This window comes from Leguminivora glycinivorella, chromosome 25 (assembly GCF_023078275.1).
Source record: "Leguminivora glycinivorella isolate SPB_JAAS2020 chromosome 25, LegGlyc_1.1, whole genome shotgun sequence".
Classification (NCBI taxonomy): Eukaryota; Metazoa; Arthropoda; class Insecta; order Lepidoptera; family Tortricidae; genus Leguminivora; species Leguminivora glycinivorella.
In genome coordinates, this window is record NC_062995.1 from 4030132 (window position 1) to 4055560 (window position 25429).

The following is a 25429-nucleotide window of genomic DNA, read 5'->3' on the forward strand; positions in this document are numbered from 1 at the left end:
GTACCAATATGTATATCAATCACGCCAACAAAGTGCAAAAATAAAAAATGGAAAAAAAATGTTTTATTAGGGTACCTCCCTTACATATAAAGTGGGGGCTGATATTTTTTTTCATTCCAACCCAAACGTGTGATATATTGTTGGGTAGGTATTTCAAAATGAATAAGTAAACCCTTATTAACCCGGTTTTTTTTAATCATTTCTAATTACCAGTGGCCCATTTCTCAAAAGTGAAAGTTTCAAGTTACAAGCGGAAGTCTCTTTCTTACTTATCATATTAGACATTGACTATAGCTTGTAAATTTTATTGTGACTTGTAGATTCGAGAAATGGTCTTTCTATAATATTGTCTGCGGTTACCGCGATAGTTACTTATGAAATACATACATACAACATACATGCAATCACGCCTGTATCCCATAATGGGGTAGGCAGAGCACATGAAACTACTAAAGCTTCAGTGCCACTCTTGGCAAGTAAGGGGTTGAAAGAAAATGAAACTGTGACATTGAAACTGTGTTGTTGTGTGACTGTGACTTATGAAATAAAACTATGGAAACGGATTGAATCGCGTATAATGAATTTACATTTCATCCCGACGTTTCGAACATTTTACAGCGTTCGTGGTCAATGGGTGACTGAGGAAAAATTGCAAGAAATATTAACGAACCATGACCACAAATAATATAGATTTCTAAGGCAGGTTCACACATTATTAAAAAAGCTAGTTATACAATATTCAAAAAAAAATTACTATTACTATATTAAAAAACAATTAATCTACACAAAATTGACAAAAAGAAAGTGCAAATGTCCAACACCATACAATACAAATGCCTCACAGTCTTCCATATTGAGCACTTTTGCTTTTTCATATTTTTTATTTAGTTTTCAGATTTTAGAATAAATAGGTCATGATACATAACCTACTTGACCTACCTGTCCTTCGTAATGTACACGTACATTTTCTTTGCCAGCAAAATTACGCATACTTCGACTACATGTGGTCAGAAAATTTAATTTGTATTTAGTGTAATTAGTTTATACTTATAATATTAAAAACAGATATACAAGCTATGCAATACATCATGTTTTTATAGGATTTGCTATTTTATTACTTTATTTCGAGCTGGTGCTTTCCAGTGGACATAGCTGTCCCTCACTTTTGTATGAAAAAAGTGTCTCTTCCACTGGGTCACATATAGATTTAATTGTAAATGTTTTTTTTTAAATTATTCCCTTAATGTAAAATAAAAATAAGGATCTTTATTCACGATGGCCAGGTTAAAACTCACAAAAGTAGAGCTAATAATAAGTATGGGCAATTCTTGCAAAAAGCAAGAAAAAGTTGATTCACCCAGGTGCAAATATTTATTCTTGATACTTGTGACCTTCAGAGTAACGGGCACACCGCATTGGGATCAAGTATGTTTGCCTTAGATAATAACGGCGACACTAAACGTATTTTTCCTTAGTTTGCAAGGTTAAATTGTAATTTGAGATCTTAGTAACCATTGTTAAAAACGAATAAGTATAAAAATAATATGGTTCCGAATTAATACGACTTAGAGAGGTTTTTCACTATGCCCGATCCGAATCATTCATTACACAGATTGACTGAGTACCGCGTTAAGCTCAAGATGGCTGGGTGTGTAATGATTGGTATAACTTTTTTTGGTATAGTTACATTTGATATAACAACATTTGGTATATATCTAGAGGGTATAATCACTCATTTGACATAATTAACATTTGGTATAACCACAAAATATCTACTTTTATTTTGTATAATCATTATTTCGTATAACACTTATTTGTAATAACCGTGGTGTGGTATAACTATCTATTGATATACGACTAGTATAATATAACTAGGAAAAAGTATAAAACATTTCATGAATAAATTTTATTATTTTTTGAAGGGATCACAGTCCTAACCTAACCTAACCTACTTTTCTGATAGCAGTACGTATGTTTAAGGCTTTGAGTAATTATGTTAACTAGAGAGGGCACCTCAACTTGATTTTGTGTAACAACAGTTAGAGCCGATCGGCACAAACGCGCTTAGTCTGTGCCGAACGGCTGTGGTAGATTGACGTATCGCAATGAAAAATATTTCGTCTAAATAATGCCATCATGTGTAGTGAGGTACTGTACAAACTGCTCAGGAAAATCTAAAAAAAGCCAAGGAGTGACTTCTCATACGTAGGTTTACTGCATTTTTGTTTAAACACGCTTACTTTTAAAAAAATGTATCAATATAAACTCATGCCGAAGCGCCATGTTGCGGCGGCCATGTTTCGTTGAAACCAAAGAGTAAAAAATGCAACAAAAGCAGACGTGACAATATCGCAAGTTAGTTCAAGTTTCCTATCATACATTAAATTATATATATTTATCGACGCAAAAAAGGTTATTTAATTATTATTGTCAGAATTGCACAGTTTTCCGACATGTCGGTCTGTAACAGATTCTCAATACGCGTGTTGAATTTCATGTGAGTATGTAAATGTAAGTGCAGTACCTAACCTGCCTGAATGAATTTGGGTAGGTAGACGGTCAAGCAAATTATGAGAGTATAAAAACGCGCGAAATTCAAATTTTCTATGGGACGATAAACCCGCGCCCATACATACATACATGGATGTAGATAAAGTTATGTATGCGACTATACATAATTAGGCATTAAAACACTCATACTATCTTATTAACACAACAAAAACCACACTCATGTTTTAATGCCTACCATTATGCAAATGTCACATAAATAACTAATATCCAGTTGCGGCTACGTGTACACATGTACGATTAAATAGTCCGTATGCAGCTTTCAATGTGGGCATTTAAAAAAATTGGGACTCACAGAGTTGTTAAGAAAAAGTTAAATCGCTGTCAGTTTTGCAACGATAATTAAGCATGGAATTTCAATAAAAACATCGTTTTTGTTTTAATTATGTAAATTATACTAAGCTATAATCTAAATTCAGAACGTGAAAAAAGTTTAGTTTTAAATACAGATTTCAAGCTTGATTGTCGTTACAAAACTAACAGCGATTAATGTTTTTTGTTAACAACTCACGCTAATTGAGAGTCATAAATTAAAAAAATGCCCATGTAAACCCATGTCGCTTCTATACTACGACTTCTAATCTATGCACTCTATGCAGGGCTCATCATCGCGACCGAAAGGTCGTAAGCGCCGAGTAAAATCGTAGCGCTTGCGACGTTACGGAAGCAGGCCATTGGTTCACACCCCGCCCCCTCGCCCCGCCTTCAGCTTACAGGCTGTGACACGTTCGTTGTTTGCTATAGCTCCTCTATACGAAGTAATAATTACTCAATGGTTTAAGGGTCAGAGTTCTAACCTAACCTAACCTGTTTGTCTGGTAACAGCATGTTGTGTGTAAGGGTCACAGTTCTAACCTAATCTACTTTTCTGGTAAATGACGGATCTAATTTATTGTGCAATTCTAACTGGGCTTCAGAAATAATTTGTGTTATACAATTTATTTATTATAGGAAATAAGCATTATATTCAAAGTATGTTATAATAAATGTTATTCGAAAAAATTATCATTATATTAAATAAGAATTATACAATTTGTCAGTATATTATTTGTTGTTATACGATTCAATAATTATATCAAATAATCGTTATAACGACTAAAAATATATCAAAAATAGTTATACCGATCGATACGCACCCAAGATGGCTTGTATTGTGGGTACTCAGACAACGATATATATAATATATAAATACTTATATACGTGTTGCAGGTACACGAACGAACGAACGATACATTTAACGGTGAACGATATATTTAATACTAGCTTTTGCCCGCGGCTTCGCTCGCGTCAGAAAGAGACAAAAAGTAGCCTATGTCACTCTCCATCCCTTCAACTGTCTCCACTTAAAAAATCACGACAATTCGTCGCTCCGTTTTGCCGTGAAGGACGGACAAACAAACAGACACACACACTTTCCCATTTATAATATTAGTATGGATACCACTTATTTACTTACTTAGCTGGCGCGATAACCCAAAATGAGTTTTGGCCTCCAACACAAGAGCCATTTGACTCGGTCTTGAGCGGTATCGCGCCAGCTTTCGCCGACGCTGAGCTCACGGAGGTCTACCTCCACTCTATCCGCCCAACGTAATTTAATATACTTATACTTATATACATAGAAAACATCCACGACTCAGGAACAAATAACTGAGCTCATCACACAAATAAATGCCCTTACCAGGATTCTAACCCGGGACCGCGGCGTAGCAGGCGGGGTCACTACGCGCAAGTCCAGACCGGTTGTCATATAAAATATGTTTCTGCAAGACAATAGTGAACGACGAACAACGATTCCGACCGCACGTATAGTGTGAAACCTCTCTTAGATGTTTTGTTGATTCTCAAGATTATTATGTGAAATTGCAACACAAATTAATACAGGTTTTGTTTGATTTGTGCACACAATTACGAAAGCAGATTACAATATTTTTATGTATGTTTTAAAATAAGAATTAATATTAGAGCTAAAATCAAATGAGGTCAATGCGGCCAAATCTGTCATTCGATAATTTACGTACGCAAGTTTTTTTTTATTCATAATAAATCAGCGATAATTTTAATTTCAGTCAGTATTCAAAAGCAGATAGCCTCTTTTTTGTACGGATTTATCTTATAAACATAGGTACCTCGGGTCGTTAGTTTACTTTAATTATCATATAACCTAACCACAAAATTAAAATTTTGAAAAATATACAGATTTTCATGAAACATGGCTCCCGACTAACTCAGCTTTCAGGCAAAAAAAAACTAGATCTAAATCGGTTCATCCGTTCGGGAGCTACGATGCCACAGACAGACAGACAGAATACAGACAGACAGGCACGTCAAACTGATAACACCCCGTCGTTTTTGCGTCGGGGGTTAATAAAACGGTATTGAATAAAAGAAGAATAAGTGGCCGAACCCAATGTCATTGCCGAAACGAAAGCCCACAAACTTCGCTGGTTCGGTCACTTACTTAGAATGGGAAACGATCGGGCTGTCAAGAGAGTGTTCTTGGGTCTGGTAGCTGGTGGCCGTCTGGCGGGTCGACCCAGGTATCGCTGGGAGGACAGTGTGGTGGCGGATCTGCGTCGGCTTCAAGTCAGAGACTGGCAAGAGGCTGCGCAGGTTCGGGATAGAGTTGTGCCTGCTCGTTCACTGAAAAGATCGCTCCCAACTAGAACAATCTCCGAAGTGTACTAGTTCGTTCTTTTAGGATATTTAGTACAGAAGTACACCGAGAGAGCTAGAGACAAATTGTGCATATGGCGTACAGTAACGCTCGCTCGTACTAGCCGAGGGCTGATCGGCCGTTTTCGTGCGCTATCGGTCCGAGACAGTCGGTCCTAGTTCGGTTGCGGTCGGATCACACGGATCGCTTTGCTGTCATTGTCACTTCTCGGCTCTTCGCTCCCATTCTGTTGCGCGTGTGTGAGTGTACTAAATGTAGTAGAGAGTAGAATCATTTGGGAGTAGTTCGGTCTAGTACAGTGCAGGGAATCGTGTCTTTACTCTTTTGTACTATTAGTACATGTACTACACAAGCCTAGTTTGGAACAGGTGGCGATCTCTCGTTTTGGAGGCCAAGATTCATTTTGGATCACTGAGCCAAAATAGTTAGAATGAAATAATACTTTAAATCACATTTCACAAAATCACCTCGTATAGTAGACGGGCAGTAATATTGACATATAGCTGGGTATCAAATTTAATGGCCAGTAGCAAGTAAAGTATGCATTTACTTTTATTACTAGTATGTTGAAGGTTAAGTAAACAATGAAAGAAACTGGTTTTCCTATAGGTAATTAGGTATTGACCACAAAATATGCTTAGATACTTGTATTGGCTCATAGTATGGTACACAGTAATCAAAGAAAATACGTTATATACAGTAAGCTTTATACGGGCGATAAATTAAACCCATAAAATATTGGGGGACACCTTACACAGATCAATCTAGCCTCAAAGTAAGCAAAGCTTGTGCTATGGGTGCTAGGCGACGATATACATACTTATGTAGATAAATACATATTACTTAGCCGCGTAGTCTTAAATTCCTCAAAATGAATCTGAAATTACATTCCTAATCCTTTCATTCGGATCCAGAGCAACCTTTAAAGGGTTTTCTGCTGCTTATTAATAAAGTCTAAGTCAATAAGTCGATACACGAGCGTTTCGTGTTTATTTTTAAATATTTACGTAGAAGTGGGTAAATATATAAATAGAAAACATCCATGACTCAAGATCTGTTTATCACACAAATAAATGCCCTTACCGGGATTCGAACCCAAGACCGCTGTTTAGCAGGCAGAGTCACCACACTCTAGGCCAGACCGGTCGTAAAAGCACATAAGATATACACCCTGTTTTTATTGAATTCCGTTAACTTTAAGGGATGGTTCTTTATATCAAATACAATTAATATCTCTAAGAAACTAGCGTCTTAACTCTTGCGGTTATCGAGTTATTAAAAAAAATAGAGATAATTGCTGAACATATGTGTCACAGCCTTTACCAATTCCTAATGTTATTTATTTTGACATGTGCCGTCAAACACTTAACACTAACTTGAATGTTATTCTTAAGGGTCTCTCACACTAATAAATTCATTTATTATGTATGAAAAAAAAATTTTTTTTGCTAATTTGACTGTTAAGTGATATACAGGGTGCATGGTTCCTGATAATTAACTTAACGACGTGTCAAATTTAACGGAAAACAAAAAAAACGCGGTGTATCTGGTCATGCTTTAAAATTTGTGACTTTGAAGTCTGTTGTATCGTAGATGATAAGATAAGTTATCATTAGAAAGATTGTGATAAATCAGTACAATCTCTGTGCTAATGTTATGTTTAATAAATAATAAATAATAATAAATATTATAGGACATTCTTACACAGATTGACTGAGGCCCACGGTAAGCTCAAGAAGGCTTGTGTTGTGGGTACTCAGACAACGATATATATAATATATACATACTTATATACATAGGAAACATCCATGACTCAGGAACGAATATCTGTGCTCATCACACAAATAAATGCCCTTACCGGGATTCGAACCCGGGACCGCGGCGTAGCAGGCAGGGTCACTATCGACTGCGCCAGACCGGTCGTCAAATGTTTATCTTGATATTGAAAACATTGCTGATATTGTGCTTAGGAAGTAGTTTATTTTAAGAAAATCTTAATTATTTTATGTGTGCTTTATTGAGCACTAGCTTTTGCCCGCGGCTTCGCTCGCGTTAGAAAGAGACAAAAAGGAGCCTATGTCACTCTCCATCCCTTCAACTATCTCCGCTTAAAAAATCACGTCAGTTCGTCACTCCGTTTTGCCGTGGAAGACGGACAAACAAACAGACACACACACTTTCCCATTTATAATATTAGTATGGATTTTATGTTCTAATAGGGAAGTTGACTGTAGTTAAAATAATTTTATACCATGCACGAAATAAAGCATCAGATAATTATAACCCGAGCTCATATATCCCGGCAACCTTCAAATCAAGAGTGAACAGGCATCTTCTGGGCGAGCTCACTCCATCGTAGGCCACGTCTTTGCCTTTGGCTAGTCTGTGGTTAAGAGTAAGCCCATTTATAATATAAAAAAAAAAAAAAAAAAAAACATGGACAGAAGTTATTTTTAAATCCAATTTCTATTTAATAAGTCCGGTAGAAATATATATAGTAACTGAGTTGACCGTGATATAGTAACTGAGTTGACCGTTGACAATTCGATTTCATATAAATTCCATAGTAGCAAATCGTTCATATTCGTTTTGAAAGTTCTTAAAAAACCCTCTACCGCGACATAGTTGACCGATTTTCATGAAACGTGGCTTAATAACACTCCCGACTAACTCAGTTTTCAGACAAAAAAAAAACTAAATCTAAATCGGTTCATCCGTTCGGGATCTACTATGCCACAGCTCGCCTTTGTACATAACCGTTATTATTATTCTCTGTACATGTAATTTGTTCTGTACAATAAAGTGTTTACTACTACTACTACTATTGTACTACGACACTCACACAGACAGACAGACAGACAGACAACCCGTCGTTTTTGCGTCGGTGGCTAAAAAAAATTTAAATACCTACACATTAACTGAACTATCACCTTTGACCGCTTCGACCCAGTCGAAATAGATCAAAGTCAATTGTTGTCATTATAGAAGATTGTAATGGTGGATTATTAGTATACTCTTTAACATTAATTGGTGTGAGTCGGGGCAGGCCTTGACTTGTGTTGTGTTTAATTGTGGAACGCGTGTCTTAGAACACACAAACATACATAGCACGCACTCTGTTGATACCAAAGAGGATCATGAATTATAGAGAGTTACTGTCAAAATATAACCTAACCACAAAATTGAGATTTTGAAAAAACCCCCGACCGTGATAGTAGACCGATTTTCATAAAACATGGCTAAGAACACTCCCGACTAACTCAGCTTTCAGACAAAAAAAACTAAATCTAAATCGGTTCACCCGTTCGGGAGCTACGATGCCACAGACAGACACACACACAGACAGACAGACAAACAGACAGACAGACAGGGAGACGGATAGACAGACAGACACGTCAAACTTATAACACCCCGTCGTTTTTGCGTCGGGGCTTAAAAATATGTAATCACAGTGCATACACTGCCATCTCTTGACACAAGCTTAAAACTTTTAAACCTCAGTTTTGACAATTTGGCTCATATTCTTAGCTTGATATGTGTTCAAATGTCAAATATTAATATTAGCTACATCTAGCCGAGCGTCCCTCAAAGGTGTAACGCCATCTAGGCCACCGTTACCTATTTCTATATGGTTCTGAGGTCCGTTTTTAGGGTTCCGTAGTCAACTAGGAACCCTTATAGTTTCGCCATGTCTGTCTGTCCGTCCGTCCATCCGTCCGTCCGTCCGTCCGTCCGTCCGTGGATAATCTCAGTAACCGTTAGCACTAGAAAGCTGAAATTTGGTACCAATACGTATATCAATCACGCCAACAAAGTGCAAAAATAAAAAATGGAAAAAAATGTTTTATCAGGGTACCCCCCCTACATGTAAAATGGGGGCTGATATTTTTCTTCATTCCAACCCCAACGTGTGATATATTGTTGGATAGGTATTTAAAAATGAATAAGGGTTTACTAAAATTGTTTTTTGATAATATTAGTATTTTCGGAAATAATCGCTCCTAAAGGAAAAAAAAACTGCGTCCCCCCCCCTCTAACTTTTGAACCATAAGTTTAAAAAATATGAAAAAAATCACAAAAGTAGAACTTTATAAAGACTTTCTAGGAAAATTGTTTTGAACTTGATAGGTTCAGTAGTTTTTGAGAAAAATACGGAAAACTACGGAACCCTACACTGAGCGTGGCCCGACACGCTCTTGGCCGGTTTTTTCTTAGACTGTAGCTGTCTATACGGAGTTACATAAGTCTTTGGTTGATACTAAAGAAAAAAGGAAAGCAAAGAGCAACAAAGCAGCAAAGAGGAGTGTACAAGTTTCTAATGGGTTGGCAACGTACACGTGACACTCCTTGAGTTGCAGACGTCCATAGTTGACGGTGACTGCCTTCCATCAGGGGGACCGTATGCTTGTTTGCCACCGACGTAGTATAAAAAAAATACATATTTAATACTTTGACTGTTTTTTTTAAATTATAAATGGGCTTACTCTTGGCCACAGACTAGCCAAAGGCAAAGACGTGGCCTACGATGGAGTGAGCTCGCCCAGAAGATGCCTGTTCACTCTTGATTTGAAGGTTGCCGGGTTATATGAGCTCGCTGTACTTTTGCCGCATCTCGTATCGCTGCAAATAATAACATTTATCCATAAAATATACATTGGTTTTTTCCACCAAATGTCCAGCAAAATGAATAAATAAACAAATAATGCTCTAACCTAAATTCTAAAACGCGCGTGCCATGCACATTGCAACGACATTGGGATCGAATTACTAGCAACAGTTGTAAAAGGCACTATACCTTTGTGTTTTGTATGCAGTTGTGACCTTTTAGTGTTGAGTGATGTTATGTCAACATAGCGTACCTAATACGTATGACAACCTGGTGTTTTTGAACCAGTTCAAGAGCATTGGACTTTATTGGACCAATGTAAATAATAAAAACTGTGTCGGGTTCGCGACACAGTGGACCTATTTTCATGAAACATGGCCAAGAACTCTCCCGACTAATTCAACTTTCAAACAAACAAACTAAATCTAAATCGGTTTATCCGTTCGGGAGCTACGATGCCACAGACAGACGTCAAACTTGTATAAGTTTGGTGTTATAGCACCCCGTCGTTTTTGCGTCCGGGGTTAAAAATTGATGTTATCAGATAGTGGCCCGCCCCGGCTACGCACGGGGATTATCATAAAAAATGTGATAGTAAGTTATTCGTAAAATATAGACATATATGGCTATATTTTACAAATAGCATATATGCCATCGTGGCGTTTTTGGTAGAGAGACACAATTTCGCCATACATTGTACACATATATTTCAATCAACTCTCACAAAATATTAACAAATTTTATACCTGAACATGCCTCAATTATCATCCTATTCATAAGTGAAAACCGCATGAAAATCCGTTCAGTAGTTTTTGAGTTTGTCGCGAACACACAGACAGACGCGGCGGGGGACTTTCTTTTTTATAAGGTGTAATAGATACAAATAATTAGATACATAGAAAACATCCATGACTCAGGAATGTATATCTGTGCTCATCACACAAATAAATGCCCTTACCGGGATTCGAGCCCAGGACCGCGGCTCAGCAGGCATGAGTCATTACCGACTAGGCTAGACCGGTCGTCAAATTTTTTAAGTATTTAAGGTACAGCGGGGCAAATCTCGACTGAGGGACAAATGTAACTAGTCCATTTTTTCCATGTTTTACAATGTTTGCATTATTAAATAGAGTGTTCACCGGTTATATATGGTAGGCGTGTTCAGTGGATACATGTAGAACTCAACATCATAGTGTAATAATGGAAAAAATAGATCCGTTACAATTGCCCCCCAGTCAAGATTTGCCCCGCTGTACCTTATATGAAATATGTCAAAGTTGGAATTCCTAGTTGGCTTGAGCAGAATGCTCTGCTGGCAAAGGTAATGCTGTCTCAATTTGACATCATTAGTGGCTACGGTATCATGTGATAAAGTGTAGGTTCCATTGTGATTTATCACTATGATGGGCCTCTTGTCAATTACAGTTTGTTATTTACAAACGCAGACAGAATCCATACCAATATTACAAATGGGAAAGTGTGTGTCTGTTTGTTGGTCCGTCTTTCACGACGAATTGACATGATTTTTTAGTGGAGATAGATGAAGGGATGGAGAGTGACATAGGCTACTTTTTGTCTCTTTCTAACGCGAGCGAAGCCCCCTTTCTAACCCCAACGTTTGATATATTGTTGGATAGGTATTTAAAAAAGAATAAGGGTTGGGTTAAATTGTGGCGTAGGCGAGAGGCTGGCAACCTGTCACTGCAATGTCACAGTTTCGTTTTCTATTGACCCCTTATTTGCCAAGAGTGGCACTGAAACTTGAGTAGTTTCATGTGCTCTGCCTACCCCTTCATGAGATACAGGCGTGATTGTATGTATGTATGTATAAGGGTTTTTTGATAATATTAATATTTTCGGAAATAATCGCTCCTAAAGGAAAAAGAAAGTGTGTCTCCCCCTCTAACTTTTGAACCATATGTTTAAAAAATATGAAAAAAATCACAAAAGTGGAACTTTATAAAGACTTTCTAGGAAAATTGTTTTGAACATGATAGGTTCAGTAGAATTGAGAAAAATACGAAAAACTACGGAACCCTACACTGAGCGTGGCCCGACACGCTCCAATCCAACCACTTCGGCTATTCTTATATAGCTATCTAATATATAAACCTATTTGGCAGTGTTTTAATATATAATTATAAGTGCGCGGAGTGACTTCATTAAACGAGTACTTAAATACGATGCAATTATGTGACATAGAAGATGAAAAATAAGTGACTATTCTTCTTAAAAGACCGAAAACTTCAAATAATACTACAATTATCAAAAGGTAAAGTGGAGCCTAAATTCATCAGAATGATGACGATCCTAAAAAGCTACAGAACAAAGATAACCGGATCTAAGCAAAACTTATAAAATTAGCCGAAAAGCAGATTCTAGCTAAGGTTACAAAAGCATTAGAAAATTTGACTCTGGCAAAAGAAACAGAATCATCAGAAAAACTGGTCCTAGCAAAAATTTAAACCCATAAGATATAACAATCTACCAATGACATAAAAAATGGAGCACGGACTAGAAATACTCTTAACCGAAAGAATGAAAGACAAAGGTCGTCGCAGATCCAGCATTTTCTCTCTTCTAAAAGGGCAGAAGAAGCTCTCAAGACAGTCGTCCGTACCCGCCGTATTTCCCATCAAATATGATGATGCGTTACTGACTGAGTTGAGAAAAGGAGATGGTACGGCTGAAGTTTTGTCCAATTTTAAAAAGGACAGGCTTGTGGAGGGTGGTGATGTGACTGATTATAGGAATGGAGGTGAGTTAACGAAACTAATCTAACAACAGAATTTAAATTTTGAAAAAAACCCCGCGACATAGACCGATTTTCATGAAACATGGCTAAGAACACTCCCGACTAACTCAGCTTTCAGACAAAAAAAAACTAAACGTCGTTTTTGCGTCGGGGGTTAAGAAAATAACATAAAAGATTTTAGGATAATGAACATCTAACAAAGTTTCAGAAGGGATCTTGCTGGGATGTCAGTCCTTCCGTGACAAATTGACAATGCATCAATCTGACTGAAATAAAGAAAAAAAATAAAACTAATGATATTTTATCGCGTTACATTAAATATGTGAAAAAAAAATTTGAGCTTAAATTAATACAGTCTAGACTGCCTTTCTCCAACTCGCCAACGGAGCGGCAGCTGACGTCCATAAGGGTTTATTACAGATTGTACTTAACCACAGTTATTAGTCATTAAAATTTGTCCTTGGCTTGCGGTCTCTCATACTTTAAATAATGCTTTTCGAAGTTATTTACTGTCACACCAAGATACTTGTTGACAGATACTTATTTGTATAGGCATAGTTAAGTGACGCCTAGCGACAATCAAGCGTCAAATAGCGTGAATTATCAGCACCACTACTCGATACTAGGTGGCAACTGTGTCTCGTCTGCCAAAAATTTAATATTTTAGAACAGTTTACAACTTATATTACAAGCAGAAGGAATTCAAAACAATCTATTGACAAGTAGGTAGCAGTACTGATAATTTACGCCAGTTGACGCGTGATTGTCGCTGGATGTCACTTAACTATGCCTATACAAATAACCCGCATTTACTGATTTATATGGAGTTACAACTCGTCTCTTACTTATTTCTCTATGGTACAACTGTCTGAACTACTCAGCTTGACAAATACGAACGTTTCCGTAAAAAAATACGAACTAAAAGCTTTTCGCACTACATCTGTAAGGCACTGGTCCCACCGCGAGCTAGTAAGCTATGAGCTATCGGCTATAAAAACGAACAAAAGATAATCACTCCCGTGCAAATAAAAGCGACACGGCGATGTTTATAGTTACTCGCCCAGCGGTGAGCTATTAAAATCGCCGTGTTTCTTTTATTTGCACGGGGGTGCTTATCTTTTGTTCGTTTTTATAGCCGATAGCTCATAGCTTACTAGCTCGCGGTGGGACCAGTGCCTAACTCGGGATAGCATTGGTCATCAAAATATGTCCCTGATTAGCGGTTCTGTCAGCGATTATTGATTAACGTATTTACAAAACAAAATCATGATATCCGGTGACTTTATTATTGTTCGTAAAACCCGTCGAAACGTTTGCACAAAATGTCGATAATTAAAATAACCTTCGTAGTGTTGAGTTTGATGCTAATTTTTGTGTGGTAATTGCTAGCTCATGTTTAGCGTCCTTTATGAGAAAATTGCACAAACTATCATTAGTACTAGCTTTTCTTAAACAAGATTAGATTAGTAAATGTGGCTTATCATTGCAAATTGGTCCTTATACCTACTTCAAAGGGCCTTTGCATCTGAAATGATAATAAGCGACTGCACTCTGATCTTGCACTGGTAAGTTATGTGGTCCGTTTTCTTATGAAAAGCCATAAGATGGTTTGTGCAATTTTGAAATGGTTTTTAAAAGCTAAAGTGTGGTCGCATTTTAAAATGCATTTCGTCTGATGAAAAAATCTATATAATGAGCGATTTGTCTTTGGATACAAAACACTGTTACTTAAGCTTACTTTTTTGACGTTTCCTAAAAATCATAACCATGTTTCAATCGTGAAAACATAACATAACATCCATTCTAAAATTATGCGTCAGAAATGGGCTATATTGATTTCAATAGTGCAAACTATTTTTAGTAAACATATTCTGCATTAGATACTTAGTTTTAATCGACATCACTACTTCAAAAATTCGGGACGTTGGGAGGGGAGGGACCAACTCGTGTTTTTGTATCCAAAAACTACCGAACTGTAGTATACCTCTATTCTGTGGCCTATTTCACCACAGTGACTTTACACTGACAATAGGCGAGACTACTAAAAAAACTAATTAGTCCGTCAGTTAGATTATCAAAGAATTTTAGACACGTATTTTTTCTTTTTTCTCGTAAACGAAAAATGACGACGGCACAGTGCGTTGAAGTTTCGCGTGACGTCACGCCTAGGTACAATTTTTACTTAGAAGTGACGTCACAAGCCCCCACTCCGGGACTTTGATGCTCTATATCTTTGTATTTTTTTATTAATTAGAAAAAGCGAAAAATATGTCTTAAGTATTTTTGGACGATCTAACTGACGGACTAAACAGAATGCCATTTTTTAAGTAGTCGTCATCCCTATTATGTGCCTATTTCTGGGTGATTGTTACTCATTGTCAGTATTTACTTGTTGAAAAGGCAATGAACGTAGATATGTCACTGTTGTTATATAGGCCACTGGACTTCTTCCTAAGGGACAAACTAGTTTTCTATCCAAAACTGCCGAACGGTGCCTCTTTTCTGATATTTCTAGTATAGCTAGATGTAGATCGTATCGCTACCTGCACCTATTCTCAACAGAGCTAGCCGGGGCGGCGTCCGACACTGATAGCGAGGCGTCCCGGACCATGCCCGAGCCGGAGACGCGGCGCGGCGCGGCGCAGCGCGGCGCAGTGGATCGCATCGAGGCGCTGTACGTGGAGGATCCTGACCGGGAGACGGGCGCGGTGAGTCACCACGATACTTGCACCTGTCCTCGACAGTGCTAGCCGGCGCGGCGCAGCGCAGCGAGGCGCTGTACGTGGAGGATCCTGACCGGGAGACGGGCGCGGTGAGTCACCACGATACTTGCACCTGTCCTCGACAGTGCTAGCCGGCGGAGCGCATCGAGGCGCTGTACGTGGAGGATCCTGACCGGGAGACGGGCGCGGTGAGTCACCACGATACTTGCACCTGTCCTCGACAGTGCTAGCCGGCGCGGCGGAGCGCATCGAGGCGCTGTACGTGGAGGATCCTGACCGGGAGACGGGCGCGGTGAGTCACCACGATACTTGCACCTGTCCTCGACAGTGCTAGCCGGCGCGGCGCGGCGCATCGAGGCGCTGTACGTGGAGGATCCTGACCGGGAGACGGGCGCGGTGAGTCACCACGATACTTGCACCTGTCCTCGACAGTGCTAGCCGGCGGAGCGCATCGAGGCGCTGTACGTGGAGGATCCTGACCGGGAGACGGGCGCGGTGAGTCACCACGATACTTGCACCTGTCCTCGACAGTGCTAGCCGGCGCGGCGCGGCGGAGCGCGGCGCTGTACGTGGAGGATCCTGACCGGGAGACGGGCGCGGTGAGTCACCACGATACTTGCACCTGTCCTCGACAGTGCTAGCCGGCGGAGCGCATCGAGGCGCTGTACGTGGAGGACCCTGACCGGGAGACGGGCGCGGTGAGTCACCACGATACTTGCACCTGTCCTCGACAGTGCTAGCCGGCGCGGCGCGGCGGAGCGCGGCGCTGTACGTGGAGGATCCTGACCGGGAGACGGGCGCGGTGAGTCACCACGATACTTGCACCTGTCCTCGACAGTGCTAGCCGGCGCGGCGCGGCGCAGCGCATCGAGGCGCTGTACGTGGAGGATCCTGACCGGGAGACGGGCGCGGTGAGTCACCACGATACTTGCACCTGTCCTCGACAGTGCTAGCCGGCGCGGCGGAGCGCATCGAGGCGCTGTACGTGGAGGATCCTGACCGGGAGACGGGCGCGGTGAGTCACCACGATACTTGCACCTGTCCTCGACAGTGCTAGCCGGCGCGGCGCGGCGGAGCGCGGCGCTGTACGTGGAGGATCCTGACCGGGAGACGGGCGCGGTGAGTCACCACGATACTTGCACCTGTCCTCGACAGTGCTAGCCGGCGGAGCGCATCGAGGCGCTGTACGTGGAGGACCCTGACCGGGAGACGGGCGCGGTGAGTCACCACGATACTTGCACCTGTCCTCGACAGTGCTAGCCGGCGCGGCGCGGCGGAGCGCGGCGCTGTACGTGGAGGATCCTGACCGGGAGACGGGCGCGGTGAGTCACCACGATACTTGCACCTGTCCTCGACAGTGCTAGCCGGCGGAGCGCATCGAGGCGCTGTACGTGGAGGATCCTGACCGGGAGACGGGCGCGGTGAGTCACCACGTTACTTGCACCTGTCCTCGACAGTGCTAGCCGGCGGAGCGCATCGAGGCGCTGTACGTGGAGGATCCTGACCGGGAGACGGGCGCGGTGAGTCACCACGATACTTGCACCTGTCCTCGACAGTGCTAGCCGGCGGAGCGCATCGAGGCGCTGTACGTGGAGGATCCTGACCGGGAGACGGGCGCGGTGAGTCACCACGATACTTGCACCTGTCCTCGACAGTGCTAGCCGGCGGAGCGCATCGAGGCGCTGTACGTGGAGGATCCTGACCGGGAGACGGGCGCGGTGAGTCACCACGATACTTGCACCTGTCCTCGACAGTGCTAGCCGGCGGAGCGCATCGAGGCGCTGTACGTGGAGGATCCTGACCGGGAGACGGGCGCGGTGAGTCACCACGATACTTGCACCTGTCCTCGACAGTGCTAGCCGGCGGAGCGCATCGAGGCGCTGTACGTGGAGGATCCTGACCGGGAGACGGGCGCGGTGAGTCACCACGTTACTTGCACCTGTCCTCGACAGTGCTAGCCGGCGGAGCGCATCGAGGCGCTGTACGTGGAGGATCCTGACCGGGAGACGGGCGCGGTGAGTCACCACGTTACTTGCACCTGTCCTCGACAGTGCTAGCCGGCGGAGCGCATCGAGGCGCTGTACGTGGAGGATCCTGACCGGGAGACGGGCGCGGTGAGTCATCACGTTACTTGCACCTGTCCTCGACAGTGCTAGCCGGCGCGGCGCTGTACGTGGAGGATCCTGACCGGGAGACGGGCGCGGTGAGTCACCACGATACTTGCACCTGTCCTCGACAGTGCTAGCCGGCGGAGCGCATCGAGTCGCTGTACGTCTGATTCTGACCGGGAGACGGGCGCGGTGAGTCACCACGATACTTGCACCTGTCCTCGACAGTGCTAGCCGGCGGAGCGCATCGAGGCGCTGTACGTGGAGGACCCTGACCGGGAGACGGGCGCGGTGAGTCACCACGATACTTGCACCTGTCCTCGACAGTGCTAGCCGGCGGAGCGCATCGAGGCGCTGTACGTGGAGGATCCTGACCGGGAGACGGGCGCGGTGAGTCACCACGATACTTGCACCTGTCCTCGACAGTGCTAGCCGGCGGAGCGCATCGAGGCGCTGTACGTGGAGGACCCTGACCGGGAGACGGGCGCGGTGAGTCACCACGATACTTGCACCTGTCCTCGACAGTGCTAGCCGGCGCGGCGGAGCGCATCGAGGCGCTGTACGTGGAGGATCCTGACCGGGAGACGGGCGCGGTGAGTCACCACGATACTTGCACCTGTCCTCGACAGTGCTAGCCGGCGGAGCGCATCGAGGCGCTGTACGTGGAGGACCCTGACCGGGAGACGGGCGCGGTGAGTCACCACGATACTTGCACCTGTCCTCGACAGTGCTAGCCGGCGGAGCGCATCGAGGCGCTGTACGTGGAGGACCCTGACCGGGAGACGGGCGCGGTGAGTCACCACGATACTTGCACCTGTCCTCGACAGTGCTAGCCGGCGCGGCGGAGCGCATCGAGGCGCTGTACGTGGAGGATCCTGACCGGGAGACGGGCGCGGTGAGTCACCACGATACTTGCACCTGTCCTCGACAGTGCTAGCCGGCGCGGCGGAGCGCATCGAGGCGCTGTACGTGGAGGATCCTGACCGGGAGACGGGCGCGGTGAGTCACCACGATACTTGCACCTGTCCTCGACAGTGCTAGCCGGCGCGGCGCGGCGCAGCGCATCGAGGCGCTGTACGTGTAGGACCCTGACCGGGAGACGGGTGCGGTGAGTCACCACGATACTTGCACCTGTCCTCGACAGTGCTAGCCGGCGCGGCGCGGCGGAGCGCATCGAGGCGCTGTACGTGGAGGATCCTGACCGGGAGACGAGCGCGGTGAGTCACCACGATACTTGCACCTGTCCTCGACAGTGCTAGCCGGCGGAGCGCATCGAGTCGCTGTACGTGGAGGATCCTGACCGGGAGACGGGCGCGGTGAGTCACCACGATACTTGCACCTGTCCTCGACAGTGCTAGCCGGCGGAGCGCATCGAGTCGCTGTACGTGGAGGATCCTGACCGGGAGACGGGCGCGGTGAGTCACCACGATACTTGCACCTGTCCTCGACAGTGCTAGCCGGCGGAGCGCATCGAGGCGCTGTACGTGGAGGACCCTGACCGGGAGACGGGCGCGGTGAGTCACCACGATACTTGCACCTGTCCTCGACAGTGCTAGCCGGCGCGGCGGAGCGCATCGAGGCGCTGTACGTGGAGGATCCTGACCGGGAGACGGGCGCGGTGAGTCACCACGATACTTGCACCTGTCCTCGACAGTGCTAGCCGGCGGAGCGCATCGAGGCGCTGTACGTGGAGGACCCTGACCGGGAGACGGGCGCGGTGAGTCACCACGATACTTGCACCTGTCCTCGACAGTGCTAGCCGGCGGAGCGCATCGAGGCGCTGTACGTGGAGGACCCTGACCGGGAGACGGGCGCGGTGAGTCACCACGATACTTGCACCTGTCCTCGACAGTGCTAGCCGGCGCGGCGGAGCGCATCGAGGCGCTGTACGTGGAGGATCCTGACCGGGAGACGGGCGCGGTGAGTCACCACGATACTTGCACCTGTCCTCGACAGTGCTAGCCGGCGCGGCGGAGCGCATCGAGGCGCTGTACGTGGAGGATCCTGACCGGGAGACGGGCGCGGTGAGTCACCACGATACTTGCACCTGTCCTCGACAGTGCTAGCCGGCGCGGCGCGGCGCAGCGCATCGAGGCGCTGTACGTGTAGGACCCTGACCGGGAGACGGGTGCGGTGAGTCACCACGATACTTGCACCTGTCCTCGACAGTGCTAGCCGGCGCGGCGCGGCGGAGCGCATCGAGGCGCTGTACGTGGAGGATCCTGACCGGGAGACGAGCGCGGTGAGTCACCACGATACTTGCACCTGTCCTCGACAGTGCTAGCCGGCGGAGCGCATCGAGTCGCTGTACGTGGAGGATCCTGACCGGGAGACGGGCGCGGTGAGTCACCACGATACTTGCACCTGTCCTCGACAGTGCTAGCCGGCGCGGCGGAGCGCATCGAGTCGCTGTACGTGGAGGATCCTGACCGGGAGACGGGCGCGGTGAGTCACCACGATACTTGCACCTGTCCTCGACAGTGCTAGCCGGCGGAGCGCATCGAGGCGCTGTACGTGGAGGACCCTGACCGGGAGACGGGCGCGGTGAGTCACCACGATACTTGCACCTGTCCTCGACAGTGCTAGCCGGCGGAGCGCATCGAGGCGCTGTACGTGGAGGACCCTGACCGGGAGACGGGCGCGGTGAGTCACCACGATACTTGCACCTGTCCTCGACAGTGCTAGCCGGCGCGGCGGAGCGCATCGAGGCGCTGTACGTGGAGGATCCTGACCGGGAGACGGGCGCGGTGAGTCACCACGATACTTGCACCTGTCCTCGACAGTGCTAGCCGGCGCGGCGGAGCGCATCGAGGCGCTGTACGTGGAGGATCCTGACCGGGAGACGGGTGCGGTGAGTCACCACGATACTTGCACCTGTCCTCGACAGTGCTAGCCGGCGCGGCGCGGCGGAGCGCATCGAGGCGCTGTACGTGGAGGATCCTGACCGGGAGACGAGCGCGGTGAGTCACCACGATACTTGCACCTGTCCTCGACAGTGCTAGCCGGCGGAGCGCATCGAGTCGCTGTACGTGGAGGATCCTGACCGGGAGACGGGCGCGGTGAGTCACCACGATACTTGCACCTGTCCTCGACAATGCTAGCCGGCGCGGCGGAGCGCATCGAGTCGCTGTACGTGGAGGATCCTGACCGGGAGACGGGCGCGGTGAGTCACCACGATACTTGCACCTGTCCTCGACAGTGCTAGCCGGCGGAGCGCATCGAGGCGCTGTACGTGGAGGACCCTGACCGGGAGACGGGCGCGGTGAGTCACCACGATACTTGCACCTGTCCTCGACAGTGCTAGCCGGCGGAGCGCATCGAGGCGCTGTACGTGGAGGACCCTGACCGGGAGACGGGCGCGGTGAGTCACCACGATACTTGCACCTGTCCTCGACAGTGCTAGCCGGCGCGGCGGAGCGCATCGAGGCGCTGTACGTGGAGGATCCTGACCGGGAGACGGGCGCGGTGAGTCACCATGATACTTGCACCTGTCCTCGACAGTGCTAGCCGGCGGAGCGCAGCGCATCGAGTCGCTGTACGTGGAGGATCCTGACCGGGAGACGGGCGCGGTGAGTCACCACGATACTTGCACCTGTCCTCGACAGTGCTAGCCGGCGCGGCGGAGCGCATCGAGGCGCTGTACGTGGAGGATCCTGACCGGGAGACGGGCGCGGTGAGTCACCACGATACTTGCACCTGTCCTCGACAGTGCTAGCCGGCGCGGCGCAGCGCAGCGAGGCGCTGTACGTGGAGGATCCTGACCGGGAGACGGGCACGGTGAGTCACCACGATACTTGCACCTGTCCTCGACAGTGCTAGCCGGCGCGGCGGAGCGCATCGAGGCGCTGTACGTGGAGGATCCTGACCGGGAGACGGGCGCGGTGAGTCACCACGATACTTGCACCTGTCCTCGACAGTGCTAGCCGGCGGAGCGCATCGAGGCGCTGTACGTGGAGGATCCTGACCGGGAGACGGGCGCGGTGAGTCACCACGATACTTGCACCTGTCCTCGACAGTGCTAGCCGGCGCGGCGCGGCGCAGCGCATCGAGGCGCTGTACATGGAGGATCCTGACCGGGAGACGGGCGCGGTGAGTCACCACGATACTTGCACCTGTCCTCGACAGTGCTAGCCGGCGCGGCGCGGCGCAGCGCATCGAGGCGCTGTACATGGAGGATCCTGACTTCCTGACTTGGAGACGGGCGCGGTGAGTCACCACGGCGAGCGATAGGTACTTGACAGCATTCAATCGGATGCACTAAACCATGAAAACTGTCACCACCACCGCCAAGTGTTGGCAAAAGTCGGAGAAACTTTTAAGAAAGTTACGCTATGCTTTGACATACTCGTATCAGCTACTAAAACAAATGTGTTACGCACGAACATCTCTACATATCCTACCAAAAAACCTAGAAAATCTGAAGGAAATCAGTAATAAAAGGCATTGATTGGTCAATTGCTTCGGTAGTCAAAATGTACTGCGTGCACGATCAATTTGTATGAGCATTATGCCTCGATTGCTAAGGTCTGATGTACAACGAGCTGTGAAAATGAAATTGCAATTTTTACTTAGAAGTGACGTCACAAACAAACTTTGATGCTCTGTATCTTTATATTTTTTTAATAATTAGCAAAAGTGAAAAATACGTGTTTAGTATTTTTGGACGATCTAACTGACGGACTAAACAGAATGCCATTTTTTTATATAATCGTCATCCCTAATTCCAGGCGGGCGAGTTGGTAGAAGAAGTTGCAGAAGAGAACAAGTCCCTCCTCTGGTTCTTGCTGAAACAAGTTCGGCCAGGAATGGACCTGAGCAAAGTCGTACTACCCACCTTCATTCTCGAGCCGAGATCATTCCTGGACAAGCTGTCTGACAACTATTACCATGCGGATATATTGGCACAGTGAGTACAAAGTTAAAATTTATTTTTAATAGATTTGGCCAAAATAGATACAATAGAATAGAATAGAATAATGTTTATTCAGGCAACACACATTATTGCATTACATAATAACAAATAAAGTACAAAGAAACAATTATAAAATCTAGAAGAAGAAAACAATACAAACAGATGAAAAGAATATGTGAAGCTGAAATGGTCTCCACTCAGCAATGCACATACATCATCCTCCTCCTTGCGTTATCCCGGCATTTGCCACGACTCACGGGAGCCTGGGGTCCGCTTTGACAACTAATCCCAAGATTTGGCGTAGGCACTAGTTTTACGAAAGCGACTGCCATCTGACCTTCCAACGCGAAGGGTATCTAGGCCTTATTGGAATTAGTCCGGTTTCCTCACGATGGTTTCCTCACCGAAAAGCGATTGGCAAATATCAAATGACATTTCGCACATAAGTTCCGAAAAAGTCATTGGTACGAGCCGGGGTTCGAACCCGCATACATGCATAAAAAACCCACGCCCTGTATGATAGGTAAAGCTCGTAAAACTCCTCAGTTTCAGTGCTACTATTATCCATTATTACCCCATAATATTATACCATATCCAAAACTAAGCTACAAAACAGAGTCTGGTACAGTGGGTACAAACTTCAAATTTATTTATAGTAGACTAGCTTTACCCGCGGCTTCGCTCACGTTAGAAAGAGACAAAAAGTAGCCTACGTCACTCTCCATCCCTTCAACTATCTCCACTTAAAAAATCACGTCAATTCGTCGCTCCGTTTTGACGTGACAGACGTGCAAACAAACAGACACACACACTTTCCCATTTATAATATTAGTATGGATTCTGTTGAAAACTGTCCAAAATAGATCCACATAAATAAAGAAATAAATATTATAGGACATTCTTACACAGATTCACTGAGTCCCACGGTAAGCTCAAGAAGGTTTGTGTTGTGGGTACTCAGACAACGATATATGTAATATGCAAATACTTATATACATAGAAAACATCCAAGACTCAGGAACAAATATCTGTGCTCATCACACAAATAAACATAAATTACACTAGAGAATTTCCTACGGGTACCACGGCGGTCGGGGTGGGCACGTTAGGCGTGATAGCTGGAGACCCGGGTTCGATTCCCGGCTTCGCCACCAGTGGGTTTGATCCCGTTTTCTTTCATTTCAGTTATACTACACCTACATAAAGTTCTTCTTTAACCCTTTCAGAGCACAACACATAGAGGACCCGTACGCCCGTTTCAAACTAGTCCTTCGCTGGTACCTGTCAGGACTGTACCGCAAGCCCAAAGGGCTGAAGAAACCCTACAACCCCGTGCTGGGCGAGACCTTCCGCTGCTGCTGGAAGCATCCAGACAGCAGGACCAATACCTACTACGTCGCTGAACAGGTAATTTATAGAAATCTTAAAGTTTAGCTATTAGTTTTTCTACAGACAGAATAGATCTGTTTGGGTATATTCAGCCATGATATGACATATACTCACTGTAACTTTTATAATAGGGAACTTAATAGTTAAAACAAAATATTGTATACCATGCACGAAATAAAGCATCAGGTAATTATTAGAAAAACATGGACAGAAGTTATTTTTAAATCCAGTTTCTATTTAATAAGTCGTGACGTCACTCAATTCGATTTCATATAAATTCCATATTAGCAAGTTCAATTCGTTTTAACAGACTTTCTTAAAAAGAAGCTGATTTGACTAAGAGGCAAGTAACCTATTGTCTTTTTACTGACAGCTTAGATGTGTCCGATTATAGACTTTACAGACATTTTTCGTCTATTCTACTGACAAGTTAGGTGTATTTGACTATAGTTAGATATGACAGGAAATTTTAAATTTTACCGACTTTTCTACTGACTGATTTAGTGTGTGTTGAGTATAAATAGGCATGAACGTATTTTTTTTTTAAATTGCCGTATGTTTTATTGATAAATTAGGTGTTTCTGGGTATATTTATATATGACAGACTTTTTTAATTGTCTGGCTTTTCTATTGACAAATTAGGCGTATCTGAGTATAATGAAACATTACAGATTGTTTTCGATTCAGCTGACAAATTGAGTATAGTTAGACATGACATGACATATATTTTTTGTAATGGTCATCATTCCACTGACAACCCGCGGGTGCCTGAGTAGACACATAGAGGACCCGTACGCCCGTTTCAAATTAGGCCTCCCTTGGTACCTGTCAGGACTGTACCGCAAGCCTAAAGGGCTGAAGAAACCCTACAACCCCGTCCTGGGCGAGGACTTCCGCTGCTGCAGGAAGCATCCAGACAGCAGGACCAATACCTACTACGTCGCTGAACAGGTCAGTATACAGGAGCTTCAGAACTAGGGTTGCAAAAAAACGGGTTTTTTTTCGGGCTTGAAAAAAAAAACCGTGAAAAAAGTGCAGTTCTTGTTTCTGGACTATATTTTTTTCTAAAGTACGAAATAACAAAATTTTCAAATAACCGGTGGACACTCTATTTCATAATGCAAACATTGTAAAACATGGAAGAAATTAACCCCCAGTCGAGGTTTGCCCCGATGGGCCTTATCTTTAATATTAAATTTGTTTCAGGTGTCTCATCACCCGCCCGTGTCAGCGTTCTACGTGTCAAACAGGAAAGAAGGATTCGTCATAGAAGGGAGTTTATTAGCAAGATCCAAATTTTACGGTAAATTGAGACATCTCCTGTGTGGTGACGGGTTAAGAATTTCACCACCCCCTTTCTTCCCGTGGGTGGGGGGATTCTACAGAAAAGTAAACCTTGAAGTTTATTTTAATAGTATTTCGTAAACCATCAACTAATATATTTATCGATAAAAAATACTTCGAATTTCAAACTTCCGTAAAAATAAAAAGTATACTCATATTTTTAATTTTTTTATAAACGTGCAAACATTGATTAATGAACCTTACGTATTTATGGTACTTTTTTTTCATATTGGCAACACTGTGGCATCAGTTTTTTTTTAAACTTTGCCGCGGTTATTGTCATTAAAATTACGTTGATTTTAATTACTAATCAATACGTGCTGGCGGATTTTAATAAACGTAAGTAA

At 44.9% G+C, this 25429-nt stretch overlaps 1 protein-coding gene across 1 annotated transcript in view; it reads left to right on the forward strand.

The window, feature by feature from the left end:
* LOC125239466 (oxysterol-binding protein-related protein 8) overlaps positions 1 to 25429 on the forward strand; it is a 127941-nt gene that overhangs the window by 90877 nt on the left and 11635 nt on the right. Inside the window, 4 exon segments of the mRNA XM_048147075.1 lie at positions 15169 to 15314; positions 22165 to 22343; positions 23576 to 23756; positions 24945 to 25041. Coding sequence (XP_048003032.1) covers positions 15169 to 15314; positions 22165 to 22343; positions 23576 to 23756; positions 24945 to 25041 — 603 coding nt within the window.